The sequence below is a fragment of the Papio anubis genome, chromosome X (assembly GCF_008728515.1).
Source record: "Papio anubis isolate 15944 chromosome X, Panubis1.0, whole genome shotgun sequence".
In the NCBI taxonomy this organism is placed as follows: domain Eukaryota; kingdom Metazoa; phylum Chordata; class Mammalia; order Primates; family Cercopithecidae; genus Papio; species Papio anubis.
Genome location: NC_044996.1, coordinates 47,855,527 through 47,871,475, shown reverse-complemented (window position 1 = coordinate 47,871,475; position 15,949 = coordinate 47,855,527). Strand labels below are relative to the sequence as shown.

General features: G+C 36.8%; 1 protein-coding gene across 1 annotated transcript in view; it reads left to right on the top strand.

The window, feature by feature from the left end:
- IL1RAPL2 (interleukin 1 receptor accessory protein like 2) overlaps positions 1–7,746 on the top strand; it is a 1,212,980-nt gene extending 1,205,234 nt beyond the window's left edge. The window contains exon 10 of the mRNA XM_021932495.2: positions 4,666–7,746. Coding sequence (XP_021788187.2) covers positions 4,666–5,363 — 698 coding nt within the window. The 3' untranslated portion in view covers positions 5,364–7,746. The remainder of the gene's footprint in view (positions 1–4,665) is intronic.
- Positions 7,747–15,949: the final 8,203 nt, after the last annotated feature.

The following is a 15,949-nucleotide window of genomic DNA, read 5'->3' as shown; positions in this document are numbered from 1 at the left end:
GAGACAAAAGGAATAGTTTTCTTTCATTTGTACTTACAATGTGAAAAAATGAATTTATATCAATTTAAGCACCCTATCAAAACTATGTTCAAGGAGACTTTTTTCTTTCTCTAATTGTTGAAGATTATAAATAGGTTAAATGTACTTGGCTTTGTTTCATGTCTGATAATCTGCTGTGGTTTCGCAGACTTGTCTAGAGAAACAGAAGGCTATCAGACACAGCCCCTTTTGGTCTTTTCTGTCATCAGTAGTTACATCAAACCACAACTTGCAAAGAAATGAATTAGTGACCTTTTATTTAAGGGATATCTCATATTTCTATGTGGAAAAAGTCTTTTAAGGGATTCCTGCTACTCAGTTGCTAAATTTGCCAGAACAAGTCAGGGCAAGATTTAGTGAGTATTCATATGTGCTGTGGATTTAGGGATTTTTTTTTTTTTTTTTTTGGAAAACATTGCTTTATTATCTCTTCATGGTAACACACTTTTAAAAACGTTTTTTGAAGATTTCTAAAATGTCTTCCCAAAAACCCACAACCCTATGAGGGCAAACCCCACTGCCTGTCAGGGACTACTACTAACTATGGACTGGCACTGTCTTAAGTTGATACCTGTTTCTGCTTATATTATTTGGAACTTTTCCAAACCCAACCGCCCTCCTTGATCTTTAATTCAGGGGTTGCAAAACTTCTTTGTAAAGATCCAGATAGTAAATATTTTAGGTTTTGTAGATTACATATGGTCTCTGTTGCATCATATTCTTCTTATTCTTCTCTGTTACAACTCTTTAAAATATATCTATATATCTATATATCTATCTCTCTCTCTCTCTCTCTCTCTATATATATATAATTCTTATATATATATAATTCTATATATATATAATTCTTAGCTCACAAGCTATGCAAAAACAGGACATGGGCCTAATGTATCAGTCTGCAGATCACAGTCATTGGATGCAGACATACAACCCCGAGGTGAAGGGGAAACTGGGGCACTTGCTTCATAGAAGCCAGCAACAATTCCCTGGCTAAAGATTAGCAAGTAAAAACTACGAACTCTACCTATTTGGTCTCTTCTTCATTTACTTTTATTTTCCTTGATGGCTAGGTTCTTATCTTTTCCCAAAGACAACAAAAGAAAACTTAAGAAGAGAAGGAAGAAGGAGGCAGAGGGAGGTAGGAGAGAGAGGAAGAATGGGATAGGTAAAAAGAAAGAGCAAGAAAGAAAACAAAGAGGGAAGTAAAAAGAAAAGAGGATAAAAGGGCAGAAAAAGAAAAGGATAAAGACAGAGGTAGAAAGAGGGGAATGAGGAGAAAAAGAAAGAAAAACAGAAAGCAAGCCAGAATATGGAAGCTAGGGCACAGGCTCTCCTTCTTTTCCTTAGAGCCAGTCAGCCCTTAGAGGCACCTCCGCAGCTGCTTTCAAACACTGAGGTTGCTGCCCAGCCACTGATCATCATCCCAAGAAGTAAAATGTGGGCTTCACATCTGAAAACTTCCACTTGGTTTTTCACCAAGTGAAATGGAACACGAGATTCAGGGCCCAAGCAAATGGCTTATGTTTTCTTTGGGACACTAGGGCTGTGTCTGCCCAGGGAAAATTTTGATGTACTGACTGACTGACTCTAGTGCATATGATTAATGTATATATAGGGCAAACCAGGATAATTCAGACCTTTTTTCTTCTACAGGAGGTTTTCAGCCGGAATTATCTGGATGGTTGCCTCAACTCTCCACTAGGCTTTGCCAGAATAAGCACAGCCAGTGGAGTATGCAGGAGACAGGGACCACTCCCTCTCTTCAAGGTTCCCTTTAACTCCCACACCCTGTGCAGCTGAGTATAGTGGGACCTGTACTGACAGGCATTCCTTCTGGGGGCAAATGTAAATTCTGTCTGATAAGTCTCTAAGAAGCCCCAAGAACCCTAAATATTGCATACTGCTTAACTGTCAGATGGCAAAATATAATAGATGGATGAAAGGGGAGAACCATACTAATGGAGGGAAAATGTCACCCTGTTCCTTTCCTCATCCCAAAAAGAAGCTAGCAAAGCCAAAGCCCATGACACCCCAATCAAATGAATTAGTACATGTGCGTACAGTTTCTCTTATAAGTTTAGATACCTGGGTTGTAATTTCTTTTCTTTAAGTTGATAGACTCGTGTATAGATATAGCTTTAGTTTCTAAAAGCATAGTTTAAAAGTGCATTTAAGGCTGAGAACAGAGGATTGCTTAAGGCTAGGAGTTTGAGACCAGCCTGAGCAACACAGTGAGACCCCACCTCTATAAAAAACAATAGCAATAAATTAACAAAGCGTAGGGGCTGGCACCTGTAGTCCTAACTACTCAGGAGTCTGAGGCAGGACGATTGCTTGAGATCAAGAGGTCAAGGTTGCAGAGAGCTGTGTTTGTGCCACTGCATTCCAGCCTAGGCAACACAGCAAGACTCTATCTCAAAATAAATAAATAAATAAATAAATAAATAAATAAATAAAAGTACATTTAGACTACAAACTAACACATACAAATTCTGTTGTTCCTAGAGGTACACTTTATGTGACAGAGTGCTACTGACAAGGTTTGTACAAGGTTTAATTTTTTAAAATGAAATTACAGGCTGTAATTAATTAGGGAACAATACTACTCAAAGTAACCCCTTGGTAAATTATTTTGTGAAGAATGATTCTATAAAATTAATTATGAATTCATAATTCACCTGGTAAAGCTGTATCTTCATTGACTCCTGCGTTGATATCATGATTCTGGGTTTGGGTTTTGTTCTGTTTTGTTTTGGAGAAAAGGTAAAAAGAATAATGAGAAAAATGCATGATAGTTTATTTTACTGTATCTTACAGATCCAACTTCTAATGATGAAGCTTCCCACATAACTTCTTTCTTTTTGGGAGCAGAAATAAAGGAAGAAAATGAAGAGTCAGAGCTGTTGATACACTGGGAAAATATTTTTCCACTCTATTGAAACTTTCTACCTTTCCTTCCCTTCTGTTTCACCAGTTCTCTAAGTGATAATTACAGAGTGATAACTCCCCAGTTACTATTTGTGTGGTGTTTTGTTTGTTTGTTTGTTTCATTTTGTTTTTGCAGATTTCACTGCTTATTTTTTCCCCTGAATGCATAATCTCTAAAATAAAGCACTCAAAATTCTTAAAAGTTCCCTCTCTACTTAGACACTGCCTTATCCCGACAGATACAGTCATTGTAACTACTGCATGAGAAAGATCCTGAAATGTATTAAGTCAAAACTCAAAGAACAGTAACAACAAATTGTTAAATAGGCAAATCTATGTGTATCTCTTAAAAGTCTCTTATTTATCTGTAGGGTATATAGAAAGTTTGCTCATTTTCACTTGCAAAAGTTTTCTTGCTGCCAAGTAGTGAAAATAAAACTTTAGAAAAGAGAGATCATCTGTAAAATACACATCTGTAAAATAAGTTTCTCTTTTCAAATTGTTTGTACTGAGCTGTTTGGTGGCCCCACGATATGTGCTGAGTGTGACTCCTTGAAAGCAGTCTGTAACCTTGGGCAGATTTGTGGTGACAAATGTTGCTATGCTTCTTTCTGTAAGCACTGCTTCTGCTAGAGGGCACTGTACATTAGACAAGGCCTTGTGTTCTGCTTCGGAAAGACAGCTCTCTGGTGTAGCACCTGTGTCTAAGTCTCCATTTGTTAAAACATGTGTGTGTTTCCCTTTTTGGCAGATAAGACTTTGGGAAGCATGATTCCAAAGGGATTATTTCATGTGATAAATAAATCCAGAGTTAGTTGAGTGTTTTTCTACCATGTAAAAGCCATAGATAACATATTCACCTCACTTTCAGAATTGCTCCACAAAGTAGGGCAAATACTTACTTTTCAGTTGGTAGACTCCTTCACTGTTCATTTCACACCACCCCCCACCTCCGACTCTACTCTTCACTCTTCCTTGGAACAAAAGCAGCTAGTTCCAATTAAACTCATGGACACAAACCACTTCCCTGTCTCTGGGTTTGAAGGGCATAATGGCGAACCTAAGTTTGCAAATGACAGAAATAATTGGAGAAACAAGCTATGATTCTAGAAGAGATTTTCCACCATCTCTATATCACAGTTATCTCTCAAGTAGTTAGTATACATAGCCCCCTCCTTGTTTAGTAGTTGAGAACTAGGGGCCATACATACAGTTAGTATTTGTCAATTATAATAAATAATAGTAATAAAAATAAAGAAAATTAGAGAAGAAAAGCAAACAAACCCCATAAATACGGTAACTCTGCATTTATTAAAAGGCTCCATTTCTCTTTTCATCGGCTCCTTGATTAGTTGTTCACTAGCTTGGAAGCCTGATTTGAATTAAATTAATACATTAATAGAATGTATTAATTAAATGAATACATTAATAGAAATCACTGAAATACGCATAAGCTCTGAAGAAGTCAGAGTTTATGTTAGCCAAAAAAACACTGTAAGTAATGGTAAGGGAAAATAAAATAACGATTATAAGCAGTTTGTTTTTCAGTTTTAGGGAAGGAAATGTGCAATACAAGAAAAGAAAATGTGATGGACTTTAGTGAGAGACTGGATCTTTGCTATACTAGTGTGCAAACCTGGTGCTTTAAAGACTGGCAATGTCTTTGTTTTACTCTTTCTCTCTTTCTGTGATTTGTAGCATACATGGAAGATCTCACAAGATATGTTGAACAAAGCAGAAGACTTATTATCGTGCTAACTCCAGACTATATTCTCAGACGGGGATGGAGTATTTTTGAACTGGAAAGCAGACTCCATAACATGCTAGTCAGTGGAGAAATCAAAGTGATTTTGATTGAGTGTACAGAATTAAAAGGGAAAGTGAATTGCCAGGAAGTGGAATCACTAAAGCGCAGCATCAAACTTCTGTCCCTGATCAAGTGGAAGGGACCCAAAAGCAGCAAATTAAATTCTAAGTTTTGGAAGCACTTAGTATATGAAATGCCCATCAAGAAAAAAGAAATGCTCTCTCGGTGCCAAGTTCTAGACTCCGCAGAACAAGGACTTTTTGGAGAACTCCAGCCTATACCCTCCATTGCCATGACCACTACTTCAGCTACTCTGGTGTCATCTCAAGCTGATCTCCCTGAATTCCACCATTCAGATTCAATGCAAATGAGGCACTGTTGCAGAGGTTATAAACATGAGATACCAACCACGACCTTGCCAGTACCTTCCTTAGGCAACCACCATACTTATTGTAACCTGCCTCTGACGCTACTCAACGGACAGCTACCCCTTAATAACACCCTGAAAGATACCCAGGAATTTCATAGGAACAATTCTTTGCTGCCTTTATCCTCCAAAGAGCTTAGCTTTACCAGTGATATTTGGTAGTGAAAAATAGGAATTCCTCTGAACAGCTAGATGAGCATAGAGAATTTCTGCTATACCAAGCATAAAGTACACCTAATAACGTTGAGGTGTTAAAAAAGTGTTTGAAGAAAAAGGTACAAAAATGGCTTTTATACTTAAATATTTTTGTTTACATTTCCAGAATAGTGGGGGGAAAGAAGGACCTGCTTTTGTAGTATGGCGCCTTGTTCTAATGTACAGTTTTGATTTCTTCCTGAAAACAAAATTTTAAAATCCTGTTGTCTTAGAGTAGGTTTTATGATAGCACATGGACTGCATACTTAGTAGGTGAGCTGTCTTGCCCATATTTAAAAAGATTTCAGTATTCACATGGTATTTGAAATAAAGAAAATTTAAAGATTTTTAATTGAATTTGAAAATTCTCCACCAAGTTTAAGGGGAAAAATAACTTCTATAGAGTTCTGAAAATTCAGGAATTATCAAGAAAGAAATGTTGATGCACTCCAGTTGGAAGATTGTTTGTAGAGGAAGATCAGTTGAGAAAAAATGTGATTGAAATGTTTAAAACTTCTTCAACATAATGGACACTTTCTATAGACTAAATCAACAGCTCATAATAACAGCTTTTAGTTTTATTAGGGAACACATCTTCTGTAGGCAAATTGGTAGATAGGTAAACAATGTGCATTTAAGCAATGAATAGACAGGCTGTGTGTTCTTTTAGGATGATTTTGAACAGCCCTCGTGGCTTTCTAATTCCAAAAGTTTTACAACTTTGAAAACACATTTTGAAGTACACATTTCATTATTTGCTAACAAATTCACATTTGGATTTTTTCCTTGACCTGCTGTAAGTATTATATGAAGATGTGGACATCTTCCTGCTTTTTTTCAACATCGTTGACGTTTGAATTTAAATACATATTGACTGCAAGTGTCAGCAATAGAAAAGAAGTACTGCAACAATATTCGCAGATGAAGTGCTAAATGATTTATGTTTACTAGTGGTAGAGCAGTAATTGCACAGTTTCTCACTGGCAATGTAGTTATAAAACAGACTATTCTGTATGTATAATATTTGGCCATCTGTGCAAGGCTCCTGCACAAGTATGTCTACTCCTGGTGCTTTGAAGAGTATATTTGATAGGCTAAACTTCTCCATCCTCACATAGTGACTGTGACTGTACCATGCCAGAAAATCCCTGTAAATAATCTAAGTATTGCCTATTTGCTGTAAGGAATGTGCTCCTATTCTAGTATTTATTATGGATTACTACTTTATGTTCTTTCCAATTAATCAAATTAGATGTGCTCTCCACCTAGATGCCTGTGAGGGTCATTTGTTAATCAAGGTCAATTTTGGCATTTTGCAATAGTTCTTAAATCATGTTCTTGGACAAACATAAAACAAGGACAAATGTACACAATGTGTAAAAATTAATAATTTGCCCACCCCTTGTAATTGTGAATCCCAAATGTATAAGAGAACACCAGATAATGCTTTATTTCTTTCAGTATTTTTTCATTATTGAATTTCTGTGATCCACGAGTTTTGTTCAAATTACTTGTTTCTCTGTTGCTTTTCTGTATCCAGCCATTCAGAAAATGCATTCTGCACCTACAGTGGGTGAAAGCTTAGCAGTGATACATGTTCATTTCACAGCTGGACAATTAGTTGCTCTTTTGAAAAACCCTGTTCAACACATGTCTGTGTTTTATAGATGTACTTTTTCCACTGAGAAAGATAATTTTGTTCTGTAAAATCTATAAGTCTTTCAAAATGAAAATTTATCAATTCTGAACTGTTTCCAAGTGTTATAAAGTTGTATTTACTCTGGTTGTTCTTTAATGCTATGTGTATTTACTAAGTTAAAAATCTGCATGAACTCATATACTCGTGTAATATAAGTTTAAGTTACCAACTGTATTTTTTATTATATTATTTTTCACAGAAATCTAGATTAATTCAAATATAATGTTTGGTGGTATTTTTAAATTAATAGTTCTGTATTGAGCATGTAAGTTCTGAAAATATAACATGAGTCTCTCTGCTTCCTCTATTTACAATGATTAAATGTGGGTAGCAATTTGAGTTGGCTGGCCACAATGTGTCCTTTCACTACTAGTAGGTACTCAAAAACAGAGCATTCACACTTGTGCTGGGGAACTTGACAAGAAACCTTTTCTACAATTTTCAGGAACCAATGTGTACACTATCTATAAAAATTTATTTCTAGATGGCAATTCAAAATTTAATTTTCATCTCAGATTTCTAAAATATATAGCCCATAAGGGTATAATAGGTATTTAGTCTAGAACATGAAGTATTTTCCTAGTTGCATTCACAGAGGGAAAAATATTTCTTCTCAATTTTTCACTGAAATTGATTTTGGAAATCTAGAAAAACACTGGTACAACTAGTTATCATATATTGATAACAAATTTATTGTTATATTATTGTATGCAAGAATGTATACTTTTTAAGACAGATTATTTTAAGGTGAAACATTCAGAAAATATAAGAAATGTACAAAACCACAAACAGGAAATTAAAATTGCATGAGAACAAACAATGCTCAAGGATATGGACAATGTGTACATGGGTTTAATTAGACAAAACATGAAATATGGTGGGATTGATAATCTATAGATTCCAATATAACTATGGAAACTCTAAAAAGTGGCTGGATGGTACCTGAAAAGAAGATGTCTGTCCTCACTGCCTCTAAGCTTTAATTGAATTAGGTCCAAATCTGGTCCGCTTTCAATCACTCACTCAAAAATATAAGTACAAAGAGAGTTGCAGGTTTCTGGTAAGGCTTGAACCAAAAATAGCATCATGTGAGAGGTTGATATTTTGTCTGAGGATTGATGGTTAACATGGTAGGGCTTTGGAGGAAATGGTGAAATCAGAGGGTGAAACAGAGTTCAGTTATGAAAGAGAAGTTTATAGAGGTGTCCAAGAGGACATGGGAATCAGTAGTATCCTGCGGATAACTTCCACAACAGGTTTGGAGAATAGTAAGTGTGAAAAGGAAAAAAAATTCTTGCAGGAAAGAGAAGGAGCATCTTTGACCCATGTAGTATTTGAAGGGCTTACAAGAGTAAGAAACCACTGCTATAAAGCATTTACTGCCATTTGACATTTTGTTTTTAAATAAATTGGTTGGTTTTTACAAAGTATTTTCTAGAAAATTGAGTAATGGCCAAGGGAAATATCCAGAAAATTACACATATAAATCTTTACACTCCTGATATTCATTTCCCAAGTTGAGGTAGTCTGCTGATAAAACCAGACTCATGACAGAAAATAGTTCCATAGTGACCAGTTAAGTTTGAATACTTGCAATTGTTGTTGCTCTTTTCTAGGACAGAATTTGATGTTGAAAATTGTCTGGCTCCAATTTCTCTATTACTCATGCATTTTTGTTCTACTATGTCTGATAGAGATCGCAGTGCTGAGCATTAAGGCTTTCTGATGAATGTATGGAGTAGTTTGATAAACAATAATCATTCACTTCAAACTCTTACATCAAACTTGTCTTGGTTTAGAACTGGAATCAGCCACAAGAAATGTAAGCTTATTTGGCAGTCCATTTAATTACTGTGCGATCAGAACTTGTAAAGTCACCTACACTCATATAACTTGTCTTTCCAAATGCTCACTGCTGTTTGCTCAACATTTTCTCCAAATGGTATTAAAGTAAATCATGAGTACTTATTGAGTGCCCACTGTGTACTGACCACTGCATAAAGTATAATAGAAATCATTTAAAAAAATGGAAGTCCCTGTGCTCAAGTAGTGTACACATCATGTACATGAAGAAAGGTGGGTATTTATAAAACACATTTAAGTATAGGAAATTAATATTGTACATGCAGAGCAGATAAGTGAGGTGGGGCAATTCAGTGCTGACTGTGGCAAGATAAAAGTTTGGAATAGATCCAAGAGTGGTGAAGAATAGGAATTTCTCAGGTGCAGAGAATAGCACATGGGAAGATTCAACAAAGAATAAGTCAGTCTTATTTAGCTGATAGTGAGCACATTTGGTTGGCAAGAGCAGACTCTGTGTGAGAACATAATAAGAAATAAGAGCCAGGTGCAGTGGTTCATACCTGAAATCCCAACACTTTGGGAGGCTGAGGCAGGTGGATCACTTGAGTCCAGGAGTTTGAGAACAGCCTGGGCAACATGACAAAACCCTGTCTCCACCAAAAAAATACAAAAATTAGCTGAGAGTGGTAGTGCATGCTTGTAGTCTCAGCTACCCAGGAAGCAGAAGTGGGAGAATTACTTGAGGTTGGGAGGCAGAGGTTACAGTGAGCTGAGACCATGCCACTGCACTCCAGCCTGTGCAACAGAGCAAGACCTTGTCGAGAGAGAGAGAGAGAGAGAACTAAGGCTGAGAAATGTGGTGGAGCATTCATCTGATAGCAGATGCAGGAAAAAGTAGGTAAGGAGAGATAATGGAGGCAGGGAGACTAGCTAAGATGCTGTTATCATAGTTCAGGTGTGAGGTGAGAAATGATGGAGCTAGGGTGGTGACCTGGATACTCAGAAAAAGGCAGATCTGAGGAGGGAGAGAAATCGGCAGGATGTGGGATTTGATGAACATACATAGTCTCTATTACTAAGATGCTTAGCAATTGTTTTCCAGAACACCAAAAGATGAAACACAATTTAGGCAGGAAAGTTGTAGGAAAGAGGGCCTTTACTTTTTTTTTTTTTTTTTGAAATGAAGTCTCGCTCTGTGGACCAGGCTGGAGTGCAGTGGCGTGATCTCGGCTCACTGCAACCTCCATCTCCCAGGTTCAAGTGATTCTCCTGCCTCGGCCTCCTGAGTAGCTGGGATTACAGGCGTGTGCCACAACGCTCGGCTAATTTTTGTATTTTTAGTAGAGACGGGGTTTCACCATGTTGGTGAGGCTGCTCTCAAACTCTTGACCTCGTGATCCACTGGCCTCGGACTCCCAAAGTGCTGGGATTACAGGCCTGAGCCACCGCACACCACTTTCTGAAATAGAAAATGCCAGAATAGATGAAGAGTTGCTGAAGATCAGTGGTCTCTTCTTACTCCTTATTATAGTCCAAGCATCCATAATAGTCCTGGTCACAGAGTAGGTGCTCACATCTCATTTGTGAATTAAATGGACAAGTGGATTTGGGAGCACTGTGAAGTTTAAATTCCTACAATCCTTAAAAAATATGAGAGTTTATTTTTTCCATTTGCTTCTTTCAGCAAGCAACTTTTTTATTGTTTACAACATTTTAAAAAGAAAATAGTGTATTAGATTATCTATCTACATCCTGTCTAGGTCTAGCATTTTAGGATCTAAGTCAATTTGTGGTTGCAGATAAAAGTTTCCTAAGCATTCTGCCAGTCACACAAATCATTCTTCTTCAGAGCATTTATACAATTTAGTTCTGTGAGGCCACCCAACATAGTTCATTGCTCCTAACCACATAGTCATTTTTCCTAAATACATACTTTATATGCTGACATTGCCAATAAAAACATTGCCTCTCTTTTTTTGTTTTTTGCAAAAGGTAATTTATGCCTATAATTATCATATTGGGTCAAAGAATAGGGATTAGATTAACCTACTTTACTGGGCACAGTAGCAATTCCACCAATGAATTCAGGATGCAGAGATATCTGAGTTTCTGTCCTCCTCTGACACATTTTCTAAGCATCCAATAGCTTGACAGTCCTTAACTTTCTTGATAGAGTAGCAAAATACCAGAAAATATTAAAATGTCATCTATTTGTATGTGGGGCAAATTATTTAGCCTTTCTGTGCCTCCATTTCTTCATTTGTAAAATGCAGATACCAATAATACACAGGAGTGTGAACATTGTAAGTTAATGTATGCAAAGTGCTTAGAACAGTGTTGGCACAGAGTAAGAGCTATGTAAGAATTATTGTCACAATTATTATTTCACACAAAATGTCACTGCTGACCTACTGTCCACAGGAAATACATTTTATTTTACTTTCCAAGTGATAGAGATTGGTTACTAGGTTTCTTGCGTGACTGCCTGTATGACCAAGGACACTCATTTTCCAAGACAGCTGGCTGAGGTTAGAGGTGCATTTTGTGGCCATGGAACAGATCACAGCTAACTGGCCCGATTCAAGGAACAAACCTACAGTAACTTTGACCTCATTAGTAATGTATTCTGAGCTAGACAAAAACCAGGACTCTCAGAACATGGATTATTCAGATTTGTTGTCCATGTTAATCAAAGTCCCCAGATGATTGCTTGATACTCTGCTTCACTTTAGCTAAGTTTACATAAGACCAAAACATCTGGATGAGAAGTGAAAAAATACAGATGTTTAAGCCACTGATGGGAAACATCCAGATGTCTCAAATTTGGATTTGTCATTTTGTTCTTTGTTTTAAAGGAAAGAGAAGCCAAAAAAAAAAAAAAAAAAATCACCATAGTTTGTCTTTTTCCTTAACCTCGGTAAAATCAAACTGGTTTCTTGTTATAGAAGTTTAAAATGCTTACAAGTTGATTAGGAAGCTTTTTGATAATATCGCTAGATAAGCTGCATTTCAGGAGGAGTTTTTTTCTTTTTTTTTTTTTTTTTTTAACTTAAGCATCTGATCTATGAGTAGTGCTTGTGAGAGGCGATTGCTTTTAGAGTGAGACAGTATCGTGGAAGAGTTGATCACAATGAATTCTCCAGGAAAGTATGGCTGGGATGATACCAACAGTAAAAGAAAATTTGCTAAAGAAGTTCCTCAGAAATATTGCTTATTTCCTAAGAGGATATGACCTCAATTAAATGTATTAGGAGTTAAATCTGAAATAATACATGTAAATCTCTTTTTATGTTTATGAAATACTTGCTACCTGCAAACCAACAGAGAGAGTTAACTATAGGAATACGCAAAATTGGTAGCCTTTTATGGAGCACATTTTGAAGGAAATCAAAATTTATGAGGAAGGCAGTCCCCAAAATGCCTATCACCGGTGTCCTAAAATCATATTAACTAGGTTAAATAATGATGTCCCCATGGAGTTGCCAAAATCTAGCCTTTATAATTCCACCAAACTACTCTATCAGGAAGGGAAGCACATTTTCGAGATAACACATTAATGTGGATATTAACTCAGGCAATTTTAGAAATGAATGGGAATTTCAAGGCCATCTATTTCAATCCCTTCATTTTACTTTAGGAAACCTGAGGCCCAGAGACCAAGTGACTTGATCGAATACCAGATGGTGCCATGGAGTACAGAAACCTACAATTATGAAGCAACTCATGGTTATGTCTTGATAAAGGTAGAAGGAGATAGAAACAGAAAGTAGGAGGGATTCAAAAATTCAAAAACACACTTGGCACATGGGGAATGTTAGGAATATGCTGAGGTTAGGAGCAGAAGTTAGGTAGGCACCAAGAAGAGGAGTCATAGACATCCTAATTAAGCTTCATCTCTGAATAATTTTGTTAATATATGCAACACTTTAACACAAATAGTGACTGTTTGTGATTGCCCCATCTTCCACAGTGGTTAAAAATCATTGAGTGTAATGTTCTTTGGGACCTGGATAAGCTCATTTGACAGGTAAAAATATAAAGGTTTAGGCTTTTTCCCAAAACCTCAAATACGGTGTCAAAGACTAAGCTCAGGTTTGGGGAGTTGGTTTTGATTATCAGCTAGTACTCAATTGCACAAGCACATGGCAAGCAAAACTACCTTCAGATCAAAGTGAGTCTTTCCAGGTCTCTATCACTGTCTTTGGCAAGGGTGTGTGGAGAAAATACAAATCAACTGTTCTCAAATGCTTCAAAAAGCATGGATAAAAATAAATGGGGAAAATATTCGGCACACTTTGGTTTCCCCAAGCAGGAAAAACAAAGAAGAATTTTCTACTCAGAGTTCTCTGCTCTTCTCAAAAGCACTCCCAGGTAATAAAGAGAAGCCTAAATTAGGATGTATCTTTTATTGAATATTAGGACCAAAATTCATGTAATAGTTTGCTGATTACAATTATGATGTGATGAGCATTTTTTAACACAGTGGAAATCTACCTAGAAATAAAAGTGTGTGCATTAAAGAGAAATATAGAATATCACTATAGAATTCAAAGCTCAGCCATTGCACCATAACCAACCATTTATCATTTCAATTTAAAAACAGTAATGCTGCCAGTGGAAACAGAAAACAAGTTGTCAGCATTTTTTCTTGAACATGATGGAACCACAAAGCCATAGGCCAGGCAGTAAAATTTGTTTAAAAAGCTCAATGTTTCATGACAAGCCAGATTATTATGAGAGATATACTGTAAACTATTCATCTAATTTATTTTGCACTGATGCCAATTCACATGAAATTAGCTTTCTTGGTTTGAAAGATTTCTTTTTCTTTCTTTCTTTTCCTGTCCTCTAATGTGCACAAACCCAGTTCTGAGCCATATAGTGGAGGATGAGGGTCATTGATCTCCCTCTTTACTTTTCAATTCAGCCACAATCCAAAGATAATTAAAAATGGTAAAGCCAAGGCTTGACTTTATTTCTTCATCCATGAAAATTCTTTAAAGTTTTTCTCCTTCATCACCATTGCTTTCCTTTACTCACTTAAAACATGGAATGTTAGAGTTGAAAGGGCTCTGAAAGATCATCTAGTCCTCTTAAAGATGGGGAAACTGAGACTCAGAAATATTAAGTCATTTATGCAAAGCCAAAAATCTTATTAGTGACAGCCAAAACTAGAATCCAGGATTCCATACTCTTTCCTCTATCTTCATCTTCATCATAGACTGGATTTTTTTTTTAGACAGGGTCTCCCTCTGTCCCCAAGGCTAGATTGCAATGGCAAGAGTATGGCTCACAGGGTCTGCTTCTGTCACCAAGACTAGTATGCAATGGGAAGAGTATGGCTCGCTCACTGCAGCCTCGACCTCCTGGGCTCAAGTGATCCTCATACCTCAGCCTCTTGAGTAGCTGGGGCTACAGGTGCACGCCATCATGCCAGGCTAATTTTTTTGTATTAGCCTGTACTTTTTTTTTAGAGACAAGGTTTCACCATGTTTCCCAGGCTGGTCTCGATCTCCTGAGCTCAAGCAATCTGCCTGCCTTGGCCTCCCAAAGTGTTGGGAATTCAGGTGTGAGCCACCGGGCCTGGCCAGACTCAATTCTTAAAATATTAATCCATCCATCTGCCTTTTCAGGTGGAGGGAAGACAATGTCTTGCCAAATCATAAAATGTTAAATCCTTTCAAACATCTTTATGTCACATAGATCTATCTGCAAGGTCCCAAACGCTTAACCAAATACGCTAAATATGCAATGGAAGCAGAATCAATTGTGAAATCTCTTCCCGCATAATCATCATCATTTGCAGGAGAGAAGATATATTAGTCTGTAGTATGGGAGCTTAACTCACCCTTAAATTTGGTCTCCTAGCTAAAGCAAGTTGGAGACATTTTTGAATTCTACTATTCTGACTAAGATGAGTGTTTGGATATGAGAGGTGCTTTGAGCACCAACTCTATAGCCAGGCTTCCTGAATTCAAATTCCTCACTAATTTTTACTGTCTATTTCACTTTGGGTAAATTACTTAAAGCTCTCAGTGTCTCAGTTTTCTCAGTGGTAAAATAGGGATAAGGTAGATGAGGATAACAGTAGCATCTACTTCATAGGATTATTAAGAAGATTAAGTACACACAATGCTCAGAAGAGAGTCTTGTATATATAGTAGATGCTGTGAAAGTGTCAGCTATTACTTGTATTTTCTTCTCTGCTGTATAGAGGGAAAAAAAGTTGTCTCGACAAATTAATGCCCAATATTGAGCATTACAAGGACAGTTTTAAAGGATTTTAACCACGAAATGTATAGAGGGAAGGGTGCTGCTCATCATGCCTATTCATTATAGTTGGTCAAGCACATTCTTTCCTTGAAAACATCATCACAGTCTTTATTCCAATTAATACTTTTATATTAAAGAACGTTCTCTTTCAAATTAGAATGTGATCCAGACTTTTCACTAATTCAGTCATTTAATAGACCCTCTGACAGTCAGTTGTGACTGTACCTCAGCACTCACCTCTCCCCCAAAATAATAGCAACCCTAGACATTTTAAAGAAATAAGTAGTTTTTCAACCTGCCGAGCTCCCTGAATTTTCCACTCAAAAAGAAATTACCAGACCTGAAAGGCCAAAATAATAAAGAGAAAATTTACCAGGTTAACAAGCCATTGCATAGTTCTGGTTTAAAGGCAATTACAAGCTGAAATGATTCAACAGTGTGATGTAGCTGCCTAGAAAGCAAATGTAGTGTCAGAACAGAGCAATACAAGTACAATGCCCAGTTCAAGGAAGGAGCTTGGCACTAGTCAGACCACTTCTGGTAGCCTGTGTTCATTTCTAGGCACCCACATTCTAATAGGAACTTTACCAGTCTAGAGAGATTTCAGAAGAAGATGGTTCAGATGGTGAAGTATCTGAAATCATGCCATGGAATAAATTATTGAATGAATTGATATTATTTTTTCCTGAAAAAGAGAAAATTTAGCCAAAATGTGACGTTAAAGTAAAATTAGACATAATCAGTGTGGCCCCAAGGGGTGAACCAGGATAATGAGTGG